The 16,674-nt window shown below is 46.4% G+C and overlaps 1 protein-coding gene across 4 annotated transcripts in view; it reads left to right on the top strand.

Moving 5' to 3' along the window:
- Nucleotides 1-5,435: 5,435 nt before the first annotated feature.
- The window catches only part of DNM2 (dynamin 2), a 92,217-nt gene continuing 80,978 nt past the window's right edge, over nucleotides 5,436-16,674 (top strand). For all 4 annotated transcript variants that reach the window (XM_048504214.1, XM_048504213.1, XM_048504215.1 and 1 more), the window contains exon 1: nucleotides 5,436-5,661. In XM_048504214.1, coding sequence (XP_048360171.1) covers nucleotides 5,501-5,661 — 161 coding nt within the window. In that variant the 5' untranslated portion in view covers nucleotides 5,436-5,500. The remainder of the gene's footprint in view (nucleotides 5,662-16,674) is intronic.

The following is a 16,674-nucleotide window of genomic DNA, read 5'->3' as shown; positions in this document are numbered from 1 at the left end:
CGAGTGCTGTCTCTGAGCGCTCTGGCCCTCCCGCGCAGGCGCAGTGCTCTTTCAAGCTCTTCCGGGATAAGATACCGTAGGCGTGTCTAACTCTGGCCCTCCAGATGTTCACGGACTAGGATTCGGAATCCTACTCCATGAACATCTGGAGGGGGACACCCCTGGGAGCTGCGCACAGTCTTCATGCTGGTGTGCGCACAGGGCACCCTCAAGCCAAGAGGTAGTGCCAAGAGGACGGGGGGGGGGGGGCGTGCCCCGGGCGCAGTTCCCCCTCCCTCCGGCCCTGCCCTGAAGGGCCTTACCGCTGCCAAATTGGACACTGCTGGACTACTGAGCCTTTCAGGGATAGAGCGGTCTATCAAACAAACAAATAACCAATAAATAAATTAATAATAATATGATGTACAAGTGGTGGGGCGGCCCTTGAAGGCTGCTTCCTCAGTAGGGGTGCCAGCAAGCACCGTCCTTGGCCACAGCTGTCCCTGCGAAGCTTATATCCTGAAGCTCTGTGGGTTCCTATGGTGCTCCCAGACTTGAACCTAAGTTGTCCTGCCAACATTGCCTGTGGCACAGCCATCAATCAGCCCGTTTAATGCACACCAGCTCATGTATTTCTGTGGTCTGCCAGACCTCCAGAAGAAATCCCAACCCCCAGATGATTTTATATTTTGATATTGTTAATCCTCTGTGACATACAGTTGCTGACTTGGAAGTCAGTGTCTTGCAAAAGAAGATCTTCAAAGGGAATATACCAAAGTGCTGCATTAGATTTTGTCAAAAAGTGAAATGTGCTCTCTCATTCTGGCTGAAACAACATGTGCTAAGTGCTGTCAAGTCACTTCCAAAGCGTGGTGACTCTATGAATGAATGTCCTCCGAAATGTCCCATCCTTAAAAGGTTTGCTCAGGACTTGCATGCAGAGGGCTGTGGCTTCCCCACTGAGGAATCCATCTCTTGTTATGTCTTCCTCTTTCCCTGCTCCTTTCCCCCAGGAAATCGCAGGTGATGTATGGTGTCCTCTCATGGGGTGTTTAAGGCAAGAGACAAATAGAAGTGGTTTGCCTGCTTTGCCTCTGAGATTGGGCTAGCAGGGGCCATCAAGGTGAGGAATAAAGGAGCCCTTTGCAGATATTGTTAAAATTGCTAGCACACTGTGCTTTCTGCTTGTCTACTTCCATATGATTCCAAATGCTGGTTATTCCTAAGAAAGACCTGCGGGGGAGCTTGTGTAGAAGTCACAGTGAAGCTCCTTGCAGCAGGCCTTGCTTTGGGAGAACCAGAGACAGGGCCTGCTTGGGAATGGGGCCTGAGCTTCCCAACCCCGCCCCCCCATCAAAAGTTAATTTGGAGACACCACATCAGGGACGTAGGTATAGATTTTTTATGGGGGGGTCGGGGTGGGACCACGCCCCCACCCGCCCCATGGGGAGCGTGTCCATGCCTCCCCAAGCCCCACCCCAGCCTCAGTACTTATTTTTTATTTAAATTTTACATTTCTACCCTGCCAATTTCCCAAGGGACTCAAGGCAGCTTACATACTAATAAAAATACAATAATATAAAACATTACAAAGTGTAAACATTAAAACATTAAAAAATGTAAACATTTGGAGGATATAAACATATATTAACAGAAATATAAACATTTGGAGGAGCTTAGTAGTAGACAAGCCTTTATTGGCATTCCAAATTACAATAAAACAATTGTCCATAAAAGACAGATAAATACAACAAACATTCAGAGTCTTATCAATAGTGTAGTCCAAATGGACTCATCAAAAGTGCCATTCCCATACACCTCTCCACAGACCAGACTGAAGACCCACCAACAGAACCCAGGCATCACAACAACATACATGGAGGAGCTTAGTAGAGAAGAAAGAGAAGCGAGCGCTCTAACACATTTGGGAACTCCATTCTTCCTCCCAGAGCTCTCCACTGTCATCCTTACAACAGCCCGCCGAGGTAGCAGAGTCTGAGAACACGTTACTAGGCCGAGGTCATCCAGGTAGGTTCTGCAGCAGACTGGGGATTTGAACTCGAGGCTCCCGAATCTCAGCACGACACTCTACCCACCACACCCTGTTGCCCAGTCAGAGACGGGCCGAGAGGCTCCTGGGAGGCCCATTGGAGCAGCTCTCCGAGGCCAGGGACGGCAGACTTCCCTGCCCCCCTGCCCCACACAACCGGCTGGGCTCCCAGCTGGCAGTCCCTTCTGCCCTCTCCTCCGGGCAGAGGTGTAGCTAGGGAAAATGGAGCCCGGAGCAAAATCTGAGTTTTGCGCCTCAAGAATGGGCAGCCACTGTGATGCTGGAATCCACCTCCAAACAGCATCACTTTCAATGGTGTTTAAACTAGGAAGCCCAGATTCTCCTTTTAAATCCACCTTAAAGGGAAATCTGAGGTCCTTAGTTAAAACAACATTGAAAGTTATGCTGTTTGGGGGTGGATTATCCCCCACCCTTAAACAGCATCATTTTCAATGTTTAAACTGGGACATCAGATTCTCTGATTGAAATCCTTGCTGAAGGGGGTGGATTTAAAAAGAGAATCTGGGGAAATTTGGGGGTGCCTGCTGTTAGGGGTGCAATTGTTAAGCTAGCAGCACCAAAATCTTAGGGTGTCTTTAGGAGGCCCTCCTGATGATACCACCCAGGTTTGTGAAGTTTGGTTCAGGGGGCCCAAAGTTATGGACCCTCAAACGTGTAGCCCGCATCTCCTATTCACTCCCTTGGAAACAATGGGGGATGGGGGCACCCCCTTTGGGAGTCCATAGCTTTGGACCCCCTAGACCAAACTTCACAAAATCTTAGGGTATCTTTAGGAGGCCCTCCTGATGATACCACCCAGGTTTGGAGAAGTTTGGTTCATGGGGGCCAAAGTTATGGGCCCTCAAATGTGTAGCCCCCATCTCCTATTAGCTTCCATTGGAAACAATGGGGGCACCCCCTTTGGGGGTCTATAACTTTGGACTCCCTAAACCAAACTTTACCAAACCTGGGCGGTATCATCAGGAGTGTCACCTAATGATACCCTGAAATTTTGGTGCCACTAGCTTAAAAACCGTGCCCCCTGCAGGCCGAAAATCAAAAAAACACTTTAAAATACAAAAAACCCACAAACGGGGCGGAGCTTCGGACATGTAATGGGGGGGTTGAACCCAAGAACCCCCCCTTACCTACGTCCACATTCACAAAACCTTGAGCACCAAGTGGGGCTTGGTTTTCTTCCAGAATCACAAGTGATCTCTAACTATAGAATTCCCTTGGAAGAAATGACATCACATTGTTACTGAGCTGCCTGCACTTTCCCAGTTTTACTGTTCCCAGACATCCCACCCCCGCCCAAAAAATCAGAAATTTTCCCAAGCCATTTTTAGCAACAACTGAAGATTTTAAAAAAGAAGCGCAGGATCCACTGTTGTTATGGTACAGTCTGCGAAAACCCTGATGTGATCTGAGCATTTATGGGGGAGGTAAAAATTATAAAGATCCATGAGGATTCATGTCTTTAAAGTGATTTTTGTTTTGTGTTCTGCGGTGCTGCAGATTTGTGATTTACAGGATATTTAGATGGAGTTTATGTCACAATGAGGATCCGTGCCTTGGATCCATGTTTTTGAGCCATCCCTGCACCAATGAGCCTGAATCCATTATTTGTGGCACAGTCAACAGATGTCAGTGTCATACGTTAGCTGGTGGTGGATTTTAGTTACTACATTGAAAAATCATGATGGTCACTGAAGATCCATGCCTTGAATAAATTATTGCACCAGCTGAGTGTTGGATCTCTATTTATGGTGAAGATCATGGATACTATTGTGATGTTGAGATTTTATGGCGAATTGGGGGTACAATATAAAAATAGTGAGGATCAATGTTTTTGAAGGCATTTCTTTACACCATAGCTGGAATTATGATTGTTATGTGATTCATTGGCAAGGATATGAGGGGTGATACAATAGTGGCTTTGTGCTATTTTAGTTGAAAAATTGCATGAATTTAAGGAGGATCCATGGCTTGAATCTACATTTTTGCATCATGGCAAAAGGGATTGTATCCATGTTATTGCACAATGTGTGAACAATAGATGTGATATGTAAACTTCACATGTGATTTATGGATATCCATGGAAAATGTGTAAAGTTCTATGAGGACATTTGCCTTTATCCATGCTATTACCGCATCACTGTTCTATGAAATATTAGACTGGTTTTTTTTTTAAAAAACCCAGTATAAGCTCATTGGGGATGTGGTCAGCTCCTCTAACACCTTCCTTTCCTATGAGTTCACTTCCTCAAAGCAAAATTCGGATTTTCAATTTACACAGTCTTCCTCCTGGCATTCAACTCAAAAAGCCCCAGAAATTGCTTTCAGACTTTTTTTCAGCGTTAAGGAGAAAAATCAAATGTGAACTACCGTAGGAAGATGGCAGCCACAACCTTTCCCTTTTTCTACCCACAAGCAGCCAAAACTGTATTTATAGGTCACTATAATCAATTTCTGACAGGTTTTTTTTTATATACCAAAGAATACATCTGTTTGCAGTGTCCACTCCAGACCTTCAATTTCTCCTAGATTTTAGAGTCCTCCCTGGAGATCAACTGTAATTCAAAAACTTCAATTTCCACCGGGAGGTGGACTAACCTCACTTGGAACCACGTTTTTGTGCCACTATGGCACATTGGAGCATTGGATCCATGATTTTTAGAGTGCAGTTTGTTGATTTCTGATCTGACGGTGGACATGAACAAGAGAGAGACTCAATGGAGATCTGTTTTTCCAGTGTTCACGTAAGGATCTGAATGCAAGACTAGTTTTTAGGACAACCAGGTTTGAATCCACCACACGGGCAGACGTTTTGTGGCTGTGCCTAATCACATCCTGGTTGGAAAAGCTGGGGAATGCTGAACTAGAGAGTTTCATTGGGATTCTCTGGGAGAACCAGATTCTTTTTTCCCATAATTTTTTATTGATTTTCTCAAAATAATTATACAGAAGCTAATAAACAGAAAAATAACATAAATTACACATAAATAGGAAAATACCATAACATAAAACACAACTATCAAATGCGAAAGCGATCGGCACCGGAAGCGACCAGCCCGTCCTCACATCGACCTAGACCCGGGCGGCTCCTTCCTGAAGGGATTGGCTCTTCTTTAGAAGGACGGATGTCTCGACCAATGGCGAGAGCAGTCGGTAGGGAAGGGCGGGATACCGAACGCTTTGATCCCTGCGATCCATGACGGAGGGCGGGCAACCGCGAGTCAATCGGGCGCACTCCATTGGAGTGGGCCCGCCCCCCGGGGTTGCGCGCGCCGAGGCTAGGCGGGCCGTGCGTTTCCTCCATTGGCCGCGGCGGGGCAAGTGACAGCGGCGGCGAGCAATGGGCGCGGGGGGCGGGCCGGGGCCGAGGCCGGATGAGGCGGCTGCGAGGGGGAAGTGGGGCGGCTGTGGCTGGGGGCCGGCGAGGGGAGCGGGCCGGCGGGCGCCGTCGCCATGGGCAACCGGGGCATGGAGGAGCTGATCCCGCTGGTCAACAAGCTGCAGGACGCGTTCAGCTCCATCGGGCAGAGCTGCCACCTCGACCTGCCGCAGATCGCCGTGGTGGGCGGCCAGAGCGCCGGCAAGAGCTCCGTGCTCGAGAACTTCGTCGGACGGTCAGTCCCTCCCTCAGGCCCGCCGCGGGGAGGCCTCTCGCGCCGCTCCACGCCGCCCGGACCGGGCCGAGGCGCCGCTTCCGCCGCCCGGGCTCCGCGGCAGGCCTGGTCCGGGGCCCGCCCGCTGCCCACACACACCGGGCGGCCTTTCGCGGCCTCAGGGCTGGGGAAGCGCGGCGAGGCCCTCTCGTAGGGGAGCTGGGGAGAGGGAGGCCCGGGGCCCGGCGTCCGCAGAGACCGCAGGGCGTGGGGCGCCCCTCCGCCAGTGGGAGAAACCAGGTTAAAACGCTGAGGAATGACTGACAGGGGCGGATAATAAACCGGGCGTGTGTGTCAAACATGATGGGGGCGGGCGGGGGCTGCATCCCCCCCCCCTTCAGAGAACTCCGCAGGCCGGCTGAGGCAGCCCCCTCCCCTTGCTCTCAGTTTGGCCCCAACAGATCAGGAGCAAGGCGGGGCTCACAGGGCCCAGAAGCCCCCTCTAGGCAGTCACCCCTCCCCACGGTGGGATTGTGTTAAAACCCGAGGGGTCGGGAGGTCAAACAGGCAGCCCTGGAGGTGAGAGGGCATATCAGGCTAGCTGAGCCAACACCTCCCCCTCCAGATTGGGAGCAAGAGGAAGGGGGGGGGTGCCTCAACTGGCTCACAGGCCCTCTCAAACCAAGGTGGCCACCTCCACTGGGGCTGGGGAACCTGCTGGAACTCACCAGTCAAAGAAGCCCCCTCCCCCCCCCCCAACCTGGCCCCACCGAGTCACATTTATATCCTATCTGGCCCTTGTACCAAATGAGTTCAGCACCCCCTATAATAAATTGAGTTGCTTTTCACTGTTTGAGTTTAAAAGGCGATCGGGGTGGGGTGGGGGGATTTGTGCTTCTCTGTCCTTGGGCTGAATGTTGGCTGGGGCAGGGCAGGGCGGTATTTCACATTCCCCTCCTCCCAATCCACCTTCTTGGACTTATTTAGGATGACCCGCAGAGTCATTCTTAAACTTTCATACGCTCACCTGAACCTTACCCTGTATAAAATTACTACAGTCTAGGTCAGTTGTAATCAGCGGCATTAGACAGGACTAACTCTGTATAGGGTTGCCCTGTTCATTATTCATGTATGTTATTTATAGTCTGCGGTTCCGGCTGGACTCAAGGTAGATTACACAGAATGAATTAGTACAATCAACAGGATGGGACACCAGAAAAAAACAAACAAACCCAGCGTGGCAGGATTAGGGCTTTAGATGTTTGGAACCGACCAGAAAGAAAACAAAAAACACAGAACTTAAATGACAGGTCAAAATACAAAAATCACACAGCAGGATCCTCCTTGTAGTAAGCTGTAGTATGCAGTAGTATGTCTTGTAGTATGCACAGTCTCTGATCACTTGTCCAAATTTTGTTTGTTTATTTATTTACTTAATTTATGCCCCACCATTCTCTCCAGTGGAGGCCCAAAGCGGCTAAAGTCATTCTTTTCTCCTCACATCTCTAAGAGGTAAGGGCTGGGCTTAGGTAAGGGGAGGGCTGAGAGCATGTGACTTATTACAAGGGCATTCGAACTGGGGCTTCCAAATTCTATTCTGACACTGGCAGAAGTAAGTTTGAGAACCGTTTTCTACATTGCAAGCCTATTGTACAGAAAAGCTTTCTTGCACGATTTGCAGAAAGCCGGGAGCTTGGAAACCTTCCTGGCCTCATCTATGACTTCTTCAGCAGCTGAGACTTCTCTCTGTCCTCTCCTTTTGCTGAAATCTTTCTCTGTTTCCTAGATACTTGGACCTGGTGATGCATTATGTATTTATCACTAAGTGGCTGATGTGTTGCCTGATTCCACTTGAAAGATCTGTATCTTAAGGTGTGGTCTGTTGTTTATATATAGTCTGCCTTAGGATGCAGTCCACCTGTTAAGGTAATCAGGCAGCTGGCAAGAGATTAGCATGTAGGGGTTGTAAAACCTTAAACAACCAGGCTGCAGTGTGGAAGCTGACCTTGACGCTTGAGCAAATTATGTTCTCCTTGGAACTGATGTCTGGGAGAGGTGGGAGAAACTGCAGCTGCTATTGTCCCTTTTCTTACACAGGTGCGGTAAGCAGTAATTTACAGCTGTGCTCGGTAGTAGACCAGTCTCTGAAATAAGTGTTGTCAAAGCGTTGGATATAGTGAGTAGTTCAGGTGGATAGCTAGGAGGGGAAGGCCCTGTGTTGAAACTCGAGGCAGTTGAGTTTGGGAATATGATAATTTATTTATTTTGATATTATGTTCTCCTTTTCTCTGAAATGGGGACTCAAAACAGCTGGTGTTTGTGGTTTGTACTCTTTTGGTAAGTCCATATATAGTATCCTTTGTCTCATGGATATGTATAAAAAGGAAATACATAAAATTGAGGCCTGTAGGCATGCGGAAGAACTCCTTGTGTGGCCGATTGGCTGCTCTTTCCCACTTTGTTGACACTCTTCACATGTTAATTATCTTCTTCCCATTCTTCCTTGGTTGGCGCTTGCAAAATCTGTGGGTGTAGAAGACAAAGAGGCTTCTCTGCCAGCCAGAGTTGGTTTTTCAAAAAACAAATATTGCTTCATTTACTGCACCACACTTGCCATCGGTGGTCGTTGCCTGTTAGCAGTGACTTTCTTGTGAACTAGAAAAGTGTCTCCCTTCCTGGCTGCCTTTCCCACACTGCTGATATGGCGTGATGTGACTAGTTAGGGGAGCTTGTAAACGTTTTGCAGACTAGTGGCTTTTGTGGAGATTTGTTTGCCTGATTGTTGTGTGACTGTGACAAGCCACAAAGCATGCCTATTTACTTGACATGTAAGCATTTGGCATACACATGCTCAGGATGCACTGCATAGATGGATACCGGGAAGGCCTGTGGCTCAATGGTAGAGCTTCTCTTTGGTGTGTGGAAAGTCTCAGGTTCAATTGCCAACATCTTCAGCCAGCAGATTATGTGAAAGACCTCTGGTTGAGAAACTGGAGAGCCGCTGCCACTCTGCGGAGAGACCAGTGGTCTCATACAGTATAAGGCGTGTTTGTGTGCTCATGTGTCCAGCTACGCCCTTCCATGTTTAGGGTCTTAAGATCTGGGACAGCCACCTTCCCCCAGTCAGTTGCTCTGCTCGTAAGTTTCCAAAGGCTAATAGACAAGTCTAACAGTTCTGTCCCGTGGACAGTGGCTCTATTCTAAGCCTGTTGGATTCTGTGTACATTTGCGTGGTTAGTGGCAACCTGATGTGATTGTGTATGTCTGGAATGGCAGCACAGCTTCAATCTTGTGAGGGATTTGGCCTGATAGTTGCCTGTTTCGAGGAAACCCATGAATACTGTGAGTCCATTGTCGTGAGTTTCCAGGTGCATACCTTTGGTCCCAATCCAGGGTTTTTCTGTTGCTGGCTGTATATGGAAACATTAGAACTGAGGCCAATAATTTAGAACGATCTCTGAAATTCTATATGGTGGGGAGTCTGAGATCAATTGTCCTCAGGTCATCGCTGTTAATAGGATATATCTCTTGCCTGTGGAAATCAAGGGATTAGGCCAAGAATGAGGTGGATGTCTCTGCTTTGGGCACGCTCTCCTGTGGAGCCGCTGCTCTTAGGAATACTCTTCCTCCTCCTTTCTTCCAGTAGCTGAAGTGAAAGTGTCTGCAACTTCACAGACACCAAAATATTGTGGTGATGGTGGGGGTACATATGTGGGGGATCCATTGGCATAATCTAGCCTGGCCTCGTTGATCTATGAACCCTCTGCTGCAGAACCGTCTTACTGACTGTTGCTCTCTGGGCCATTGCTGGGAGAGTTGCTTGAATCACCAGAGAGTCCGGAACTCACCTCCACATTCAGTTTCTTCAACCTTACTTCAAGGGGCTTATTTTCAAGGCCCCCTCAACCATCTTCATTGCCTTTCTTTGGCTTCTGTGCCTCACTGCTCGTTTGTCGTCCATTTTCTTTTTGATGAGCTGGTGGCTGCCATTTTGTTTCAGAGTGTGGTGAAACGGGCTTGCTTTGCCTGGCAAGCCCTATTCTGCTATCTGTACTCTCCCAGGGGTTGCCAACTTTTCCTGGGGAGGGCTTGCTTTCTCTCTGGGTAAACTGCTTCCACCAACTGATCATTTGAGGACTGCCCACTGGGGAAGATCAGGATTTCCCAGCTTCCTTTCCAACTGTGAGGCCTCTGCCTCAGTTTTCCCCTTGGTTCCCCTCTCCTGGGTTCCACAGGGTAGATTGGAGATCCTGGAGGAAAAGCTGCTCAGCCTTCCTCTTTCTCCTCCCACTTTGATAGCGCCAAGACAGTGGGGCATTCATGGTACAGAAAACTGTTCTCCACATCTAAGGTTTTAAAAGTATTTATTAAAAATAAAAGTCACAATTATCTTTTAGCAGAGCACCAGATTGAGCAAGGGTTTCCAAAGCAAAGGCGATATAAATGCAAATCCCCTGCCCCTACCTCTTAACATACCCTAACTAGCAGTTGTTGAACATAGTGTAGGCACGTAAAACTTAGAAGGTTGCAATTCTCAAAGAGTTCACATAACCTGACTGAGCACATGGTCCAAAAATGGCTGCTGCTTTCACAGCCCAGGCAAGAGGTCTGCTCCCCAGCAGCAGGAAAGAGAAGAGCCCACCCCCTCCCCCACCCAGCAATTTATCAGCTCCCAGACCCCACCCTCCTTTGACCTGGTCAAGATATTGTGAATCCTATTTTTATTGTTGTTCACTGCTCTGAGCCCTTTCGGGAGAGGGCGGTCTATAAGTATGATAAAATAAATAATAATAAATAATATATTTTTTTCCCTTAGGTCAGGTAGCACTTCCTGATGTTTCTCTGGAATGTCCTCCAAATCTATGATACCTGATGGGAGGAGGGGAGGAAAAACAGAAAAAAAAGGGGTGGGGGAAGGAGCCATTTCTCCACACAGAGTATATTAGAGTTGAAAGTCCTCTTAGCACATGTCTCCCATCCTGGACTTGTTTTCCTTTAGCAAGATGGCTGTACCATGTGCCCTCAGATCTGCTCAGTGGCACAAGGCCCGTCCCCTTCCATGCCAGCTGTTGTAACCAGGCTTCCTATTTACTGGCTATCCTGCTTGTAGTAGTAGTAACGTAATTTATTGTAAACTGTAGGCCATCACAATCACATGGAATGCTGTAAAACGATGCAATCCCCTGCATACACTGGTACAATATCTTTATCAACGTATCAGCATAAAACAGTAAAAGTCCAACATCGCCGGTGACATTTACAATTTCGCTTTAAGTTTTTGACCTGCAGCTAGCTTCCTCCTTAGAGTGGTTGGCAAGAAAATAATAGTAGCGGCTTCAGAGGTGACCTTCTGAAAAATATAGGCCAGTAAAAATCGTAGTCTGTCTTCTTCAATACCAGTAATTTCAGAATAAAACTTTAACTGAGATGTTTACCTTGAATCGGGGGCACCATAATACATTGTGGGCTAGATCTCCTGGCTAGCCAAGGCCACAGGGGCAAAGAAGCTGGTCTCCTGGAAGCTTCCGGTAGCTACCATGGAGCTATGCAGTGGGTAGCCTGCCTGTCATTGACCAGAGCCCAGGTCTTTTCCATCTTGGCTTTGGCTCTCTATGTTGGGCTTCCTCCATGGACATATTTAAAAAGTGCTGCAAGTCCTGTCTGTTTACCAAGGCTTGTTAAAGGGGGGGGGGTGCGGGGGGTCTCAGTGACAGGGCATCTTTAAAGGGAGAGAGAGTGGCAAGACTTCGGGGTGGCTCTTTTGTTTTTGTTTTTCCCTGGACATGTTTGGAACTATTATTGTAAGCCACCTTGAAACACGAGGACAGGCGAGATAGAAATATTTAAATAACTGAATGAAGAGGCTGCTGTTTAGCACAAAGTGTGCTTTGATAGCCTTGCTTTTATTTTCACCACTGTCTGCAAATGGTTGTTGTTGGCGCATGTTCTCTTCTTCCCAGAGTTATGTTCCGGCAGTGGACAAGAGACTCCCCGGGGCGCTGTAGTTTGCTGGCTGCACCTGAGACCACCGTTCCGAACTGGCAGGCCACAGGAGGGCTTGCTGACGTTTTCAGTCTGAACAGACTTGTCTGGCATCAATTTGTTGTTAGTTGTTAAAAGCATCCAGTGCTAACACCTGTGTTTAAGCATAAACGGTCGCTTTCAGGAAATCAGCAGCTAGAATCCTTGATGTATGTTCCAATTTGACGCCAGCATTCTTGTATGTTTTTAATTGTTATATTTGGACTTCTTGGACGGCCAGCTGAAAATATGTTCCTTCTATTATTGCTGTGCCTTTCCCTGTTAGTTGGGGATGGACTACACAGTGAGGCCACTAGCAAGCATTGGGCAGTTCAGCACCTGCAGAATTTTGGCCTGAATGGATCCCTCAAACCCATTGTGAAGCGTTTGTACATGCATTTGCAAGGAGGTGTGCAATACTAGGCTGCACTTGGTGTTAACTTCCTGCTCAGTTCCGAGGTGGAATTCAGGGTGGGACCAGACTATTCAACTTTTATCTCGACTTCTCATGCAATCTCTTGCTTGTGCTTCATTGTAAATGGTTAACCTTTTACCTTAAATTTACTGTCTAAGAGAAGTTACAGGAACACCTTGAAAATTAAACTTCAGATAATTTTTAAATTGTCATACGAAGATTCTAGTGCTGTATTTGTGGCACTTTGTATGAGCCGGGAGGGAGCGGGGAGTTGATCACTGGTTTCTTGTAATCTCTGGAGACCTTTCATCTTGGAGTCCCACCCTTGCTTAATGCAGAAAATGAGATGTGACTTAGTTTAACCCTCTGTTCTTCTTGGAATCTAAGTTAGTTATTAAGTGGCTTAGCTTTTCCCTGGAACCAAAGAGTGTTGGATTCTGAATTTTTGTATTATACAACTGTTGCAAGTTTGCAGAAGGTGAGGTAGTAGATATAAATGATTCATGCATACTGGTACAATGATAGGTCACCACCACAAGGTGCATGGCACATCTCTTGAGAGCCAGGGTATTCCAGTGACTGGGAAATTGAACCAGTGGACTGAATATCATTGCCCAAAGAAGCTAAAGGTTGAAGCTGGTTCCTTTCTGTTCCTTTAATAAGCAATGTATATCATATAATCTTGTATTTCTCATATGATTTCTTGGTGAAACAGCTCTTCATCATAACTGATTCCAGTGTTTGTTTCTTTAAGGCTCAAGAATAGTCTTGGCTGGAAAATGGAAGAACCTCTGAGTGTGTTTGGAGGTGTGATTCTTAATTAGCAAACAGTCCTTGTCCTCTGTGTATGAAACTGGTTTCTGGGATTTCCAGCACGAGCCTTTCTCGGGGCTGACGTCTCCTTCCCATTCTGTACTCTTTTTTCTTTAAGATGCGGTTAAAAACTAAACACCAGAACTCAGATCAAAGCAGGATGTTGTAAACACCTTTGTATGCAGAGGCCTGAATGCTTGATTATGTTGAGAATTTGGCTTCTGAAATATGCTGTTTGCATCAGTATGGAAACCTGTATATCTGAAGCCTGTTGAGCTGATTGTGCTGGTGTGTAAAAGGCTCCCAAAGGCCTCCATTCATATCATTAAAACAGTCCTAGGCAGAGACTGGCCGTTCCAGTTCTGTGGGAAGAACTGCTTGAGAGAGCGAGAGAGCTGCCTGAGGAGTTAGCTGTCATTTGTGTAATATTGCTAGACCACATTCCAGTGAGCACTTCCCAAGAGGAACCAAGCAGGTCAAAGCCATCAGATAAAGGTCGCACAAGCATGGGGTGACACCACACCACAATGTTGACTGGGCAGACTATGGGTGACTCTAAACGGGTTAAGGGGTGTGAAAAAAGTTCCCACAGAACTCAACCCGCAAATGCTTCTAACCCATTTTTTTTGCTGAACCCGAGTGAAATGAAATTAGCAACTTTTCCCCCTTTAACTCAGGTTTCAAACGCTTTCTGCTTGCCTGTGAGAACTACAGCAAGCAGGAAGTGTTCTATTTCCCCCCTTCTGTCCACCATTATGGCGGATTCTGTAGTCAGTTGTCATTAGAGTGGATTCTCTCGGTGGCCATCATTTTGTGCCGGTATGTTTGTGGAAGGATTCTCAGGTGGGCGGGGGTGGGGTTCTTGGTTGCATGTTTCAAACAGGAAACATCCCACATCCTGTTGCCGGGCTCCTAGCTTTTCCAGATGGCTCCTGCACTCACTGGGTGAACAGCAAGACAAGCAGCACAGATTCTTTTAACCCAGGGGTGTCCAATTCTGGCACCCCAGATGTTCATGGACTATGATTCCCATCAGCCCTAGCCAGCATAGCGAAAACGTCAAAAGTTACGCATGGAAATAAAACTAATCTTGAATTCATGTAGTATTTATAGACTATCTTTCAGTGATCACTTCCCAAAAAGAATTAATCAAGTAAAAATAATTTGTTACATTAAGTAATTCATTTGTTATTTTCATTGCATTAAATTGCTTATATTATATTACATTGATAATTGGTGTGGTGTAGTGTAGGATTAGTTTATGGGATGACTGCCAGGTGATCTTGGGCTTCTCACAGTGTCTCAGCCAGCATGGTGTAGTGGTTAAGAGCAGGTGAACTCTAATCTGGAGAACTGGTTTGATTCCCCACTCCTCCACATTTGCAGCAGGCTCTTATCTGGTGAACTGGATTTGTTTTGCTGCTCCTGCACATGCTGGACAACTTTGGACCAGTCACAGTTCTGTTGGAACTCTCTCAGACCCACCTACATTACAAAGTGACTGTTGGGGGCAGAGAAAAGAAAAGGAATTCATAAGCCTCTTTGAGTCTCCCCTGCAGGAGAGAAATCCAAACTCCTCTTCTTCTTACCTTCACAGGTTTGTTGTTGTGGAGATTAAGTGAAGGAGGGAGGGAATTATGTGGAAAGCCGCTTTGAGTCTCTGATCAAGGTAAAATTGGGTTATAAATAAATAAGAATAAATTGTATTAACATAGTTAAAAGGTGACACATAAAACAAAACAAAGCCTTCACACAAGTAATATTTTATATTGTCTTTCAGTGATCACTTCCAGTGAGGAATGAAGCACATAATAATCATTAAATTATATTAATTGATTAATTTGTTATTTATGTTACATTAAGTCACATTAAAAAGTCATGTTAAAATTGAATTGATTAATTTGTTATGTATGTTACCTTAAGTCACATCAAAAACCAGAAAGGTGCCAAAAAATAAAATCAAGCCAATAATTTTGTTTGGACCCTTGCACTGGATTCCTGCAGGTTCTCCAAAAAGTTTTACTGCTTGCAAAAATAACAAGAGAGGACCAGGAAGGAGGACTTGTATAATTTTTGGGTCTTCATTCTAAAGCACCTTCTCTTGACTGGGCAGTGTAATGGAAGCAGCTACATGTATTCTAAAGAGATCTAGCATGTTGTAGTGGGTAAAAGTGGTGCACTCTAATCTGGAGAACCAAGTTTGATTCCCTGCTGCTCTACATGAAGTCTGCTGGGTGATTTTTGACCAGTTGCAGCTCTCAGAACTCTCTCAGTACTCTCTCAGTTCATGTAGAGGCCGGCAATGGCAAACCACCTCTGAACATCTCTTGCCTTAAAAACTCAGGGTTGCCAGAAGTCAGCCCTGACTCAGTGGCAGTTTCTACACCCCCCCCCCCACCCCTTAATGAGGGCTTTAAAGCTTAATGTCCGTAATGAAATTGGATGCAGCAGCAGACTAGTTGTAAATGAAGATGTTTCCGTATAAGTGATATACAATCATAATACCTGATACTTTTTATTCATGTATTTGCATGTTTCTTGGATGAAAAATTTCTGGAACTTGGCAAGTCATTTTTCCTTATTCTTGGAAAAAGTGGAAATTTTGGGCAACATTGAAATATGTGAAATACTTTCCTGAACATATTTTGTTGCTTTAGTAGTGTAAAATGTGTAAATTATACTAATTGGCTTATTTATGGAATTTAAAAGTATAAATATTTTTGTGTTCTATAAGTAAAATGCAGATATGCTCAGGGCTTGAGAGAGATCTGCATCCTGTATTATCTTTGCATGTGAAAATTAGCCAACAGGTTTGAGAGGAAAGAGTCCTAAACTTTGTAACGTTGGAAGCACTGAATTCTTTGTTACAATCAAGCAGGATAGCCTGATTTCTTCAGATCTCAGCAGCTAAGCAGAGCTGACGCTGGCGAGTATTTGGGTGGGAGGCCTCCAACGAGTACCAGGCTCATGGTGCGGAGGCTGGCAGTGGCAAACCACGTCGGAACTTCTCTTGCCCTGAAAACCCCAGTAGGGGTCACTGTAAGTCAGATGAGACTTAATGGCAAAACAACAAACCACCACCACAAAAACAAGCATTCTGTATCCTATTGTCAGAATTCTATATCCCATTGTCAGAATTATTCACACTTAAGCAAAAATGGAGTTTCTGTCATCTGATGTGGACATACATCTTTAGTGAGAAAAACCTTGTCTAAAAAGCATTCCACTTATTCCAGAAGAAGAAAGTATTTCATGTCTGTTTCCTATGCTTCTCACAGTTTCCCAGTGGGCTCAGTCAAAAAGTCGGGGGGAGGGGGGGGTCTTGGAAGAATCCCATTCCCCCCTGTCCATTTTTGGGCCTTCACATCTGCAATATTTACACCCTGTGTGGCTGTCCTGCCCAGCTTCCCACTAAGCAAAACACACACAGAAACCGTTGAGACAAGCAGACACTCAGGGGGCAAGTGAGGCTGAGAGAGGATCCTGCTGTCTTCCGTGGCAGAGTGGGGATTTGAGCTCACCTTTCCTAGATCCTTGTCTGATATTGCTACCTGAGGGGCAATAGACTGCCCAAACCATGGGCTCAGAGCTGCATTTTGAATTGGTTGACGCTTATGGACCTTTTCTGAGGGCAGCTCTTTATAATATTGTCTGAGTCATGTCAGCGTGAAGGATGGTGGCTGGCTTTTGTCTCCCAGCAGCAGGGTCAGTTGGCGAGCCAGCCAAAAGCTGGGCAGAAGCCTGGCCACTCACAGCTGTTATGTGGAACAAAATGGGGTTGACAA

The sequence above is a fragment of the Sphaerodactylus townsendi genome, linkage group LG07 (assembly GCF_021028975.2).
Source record: "Sphaerodactylus townsendi isolate TG3544 linkage group LG07, MPM_Stown_v2.3, whole genome shotgun sequence".
Taxonomy (NCBI): Eukaryota; Metazoa; Chordata; class Lepidosauria; order Squamata; family Sphaerodactylidae; genus Sphaerodactylus; species Sphaerodactylus townsendi.
This window is presented reverse-complemented; position numbering and strand designations above follow the sequence as displayed.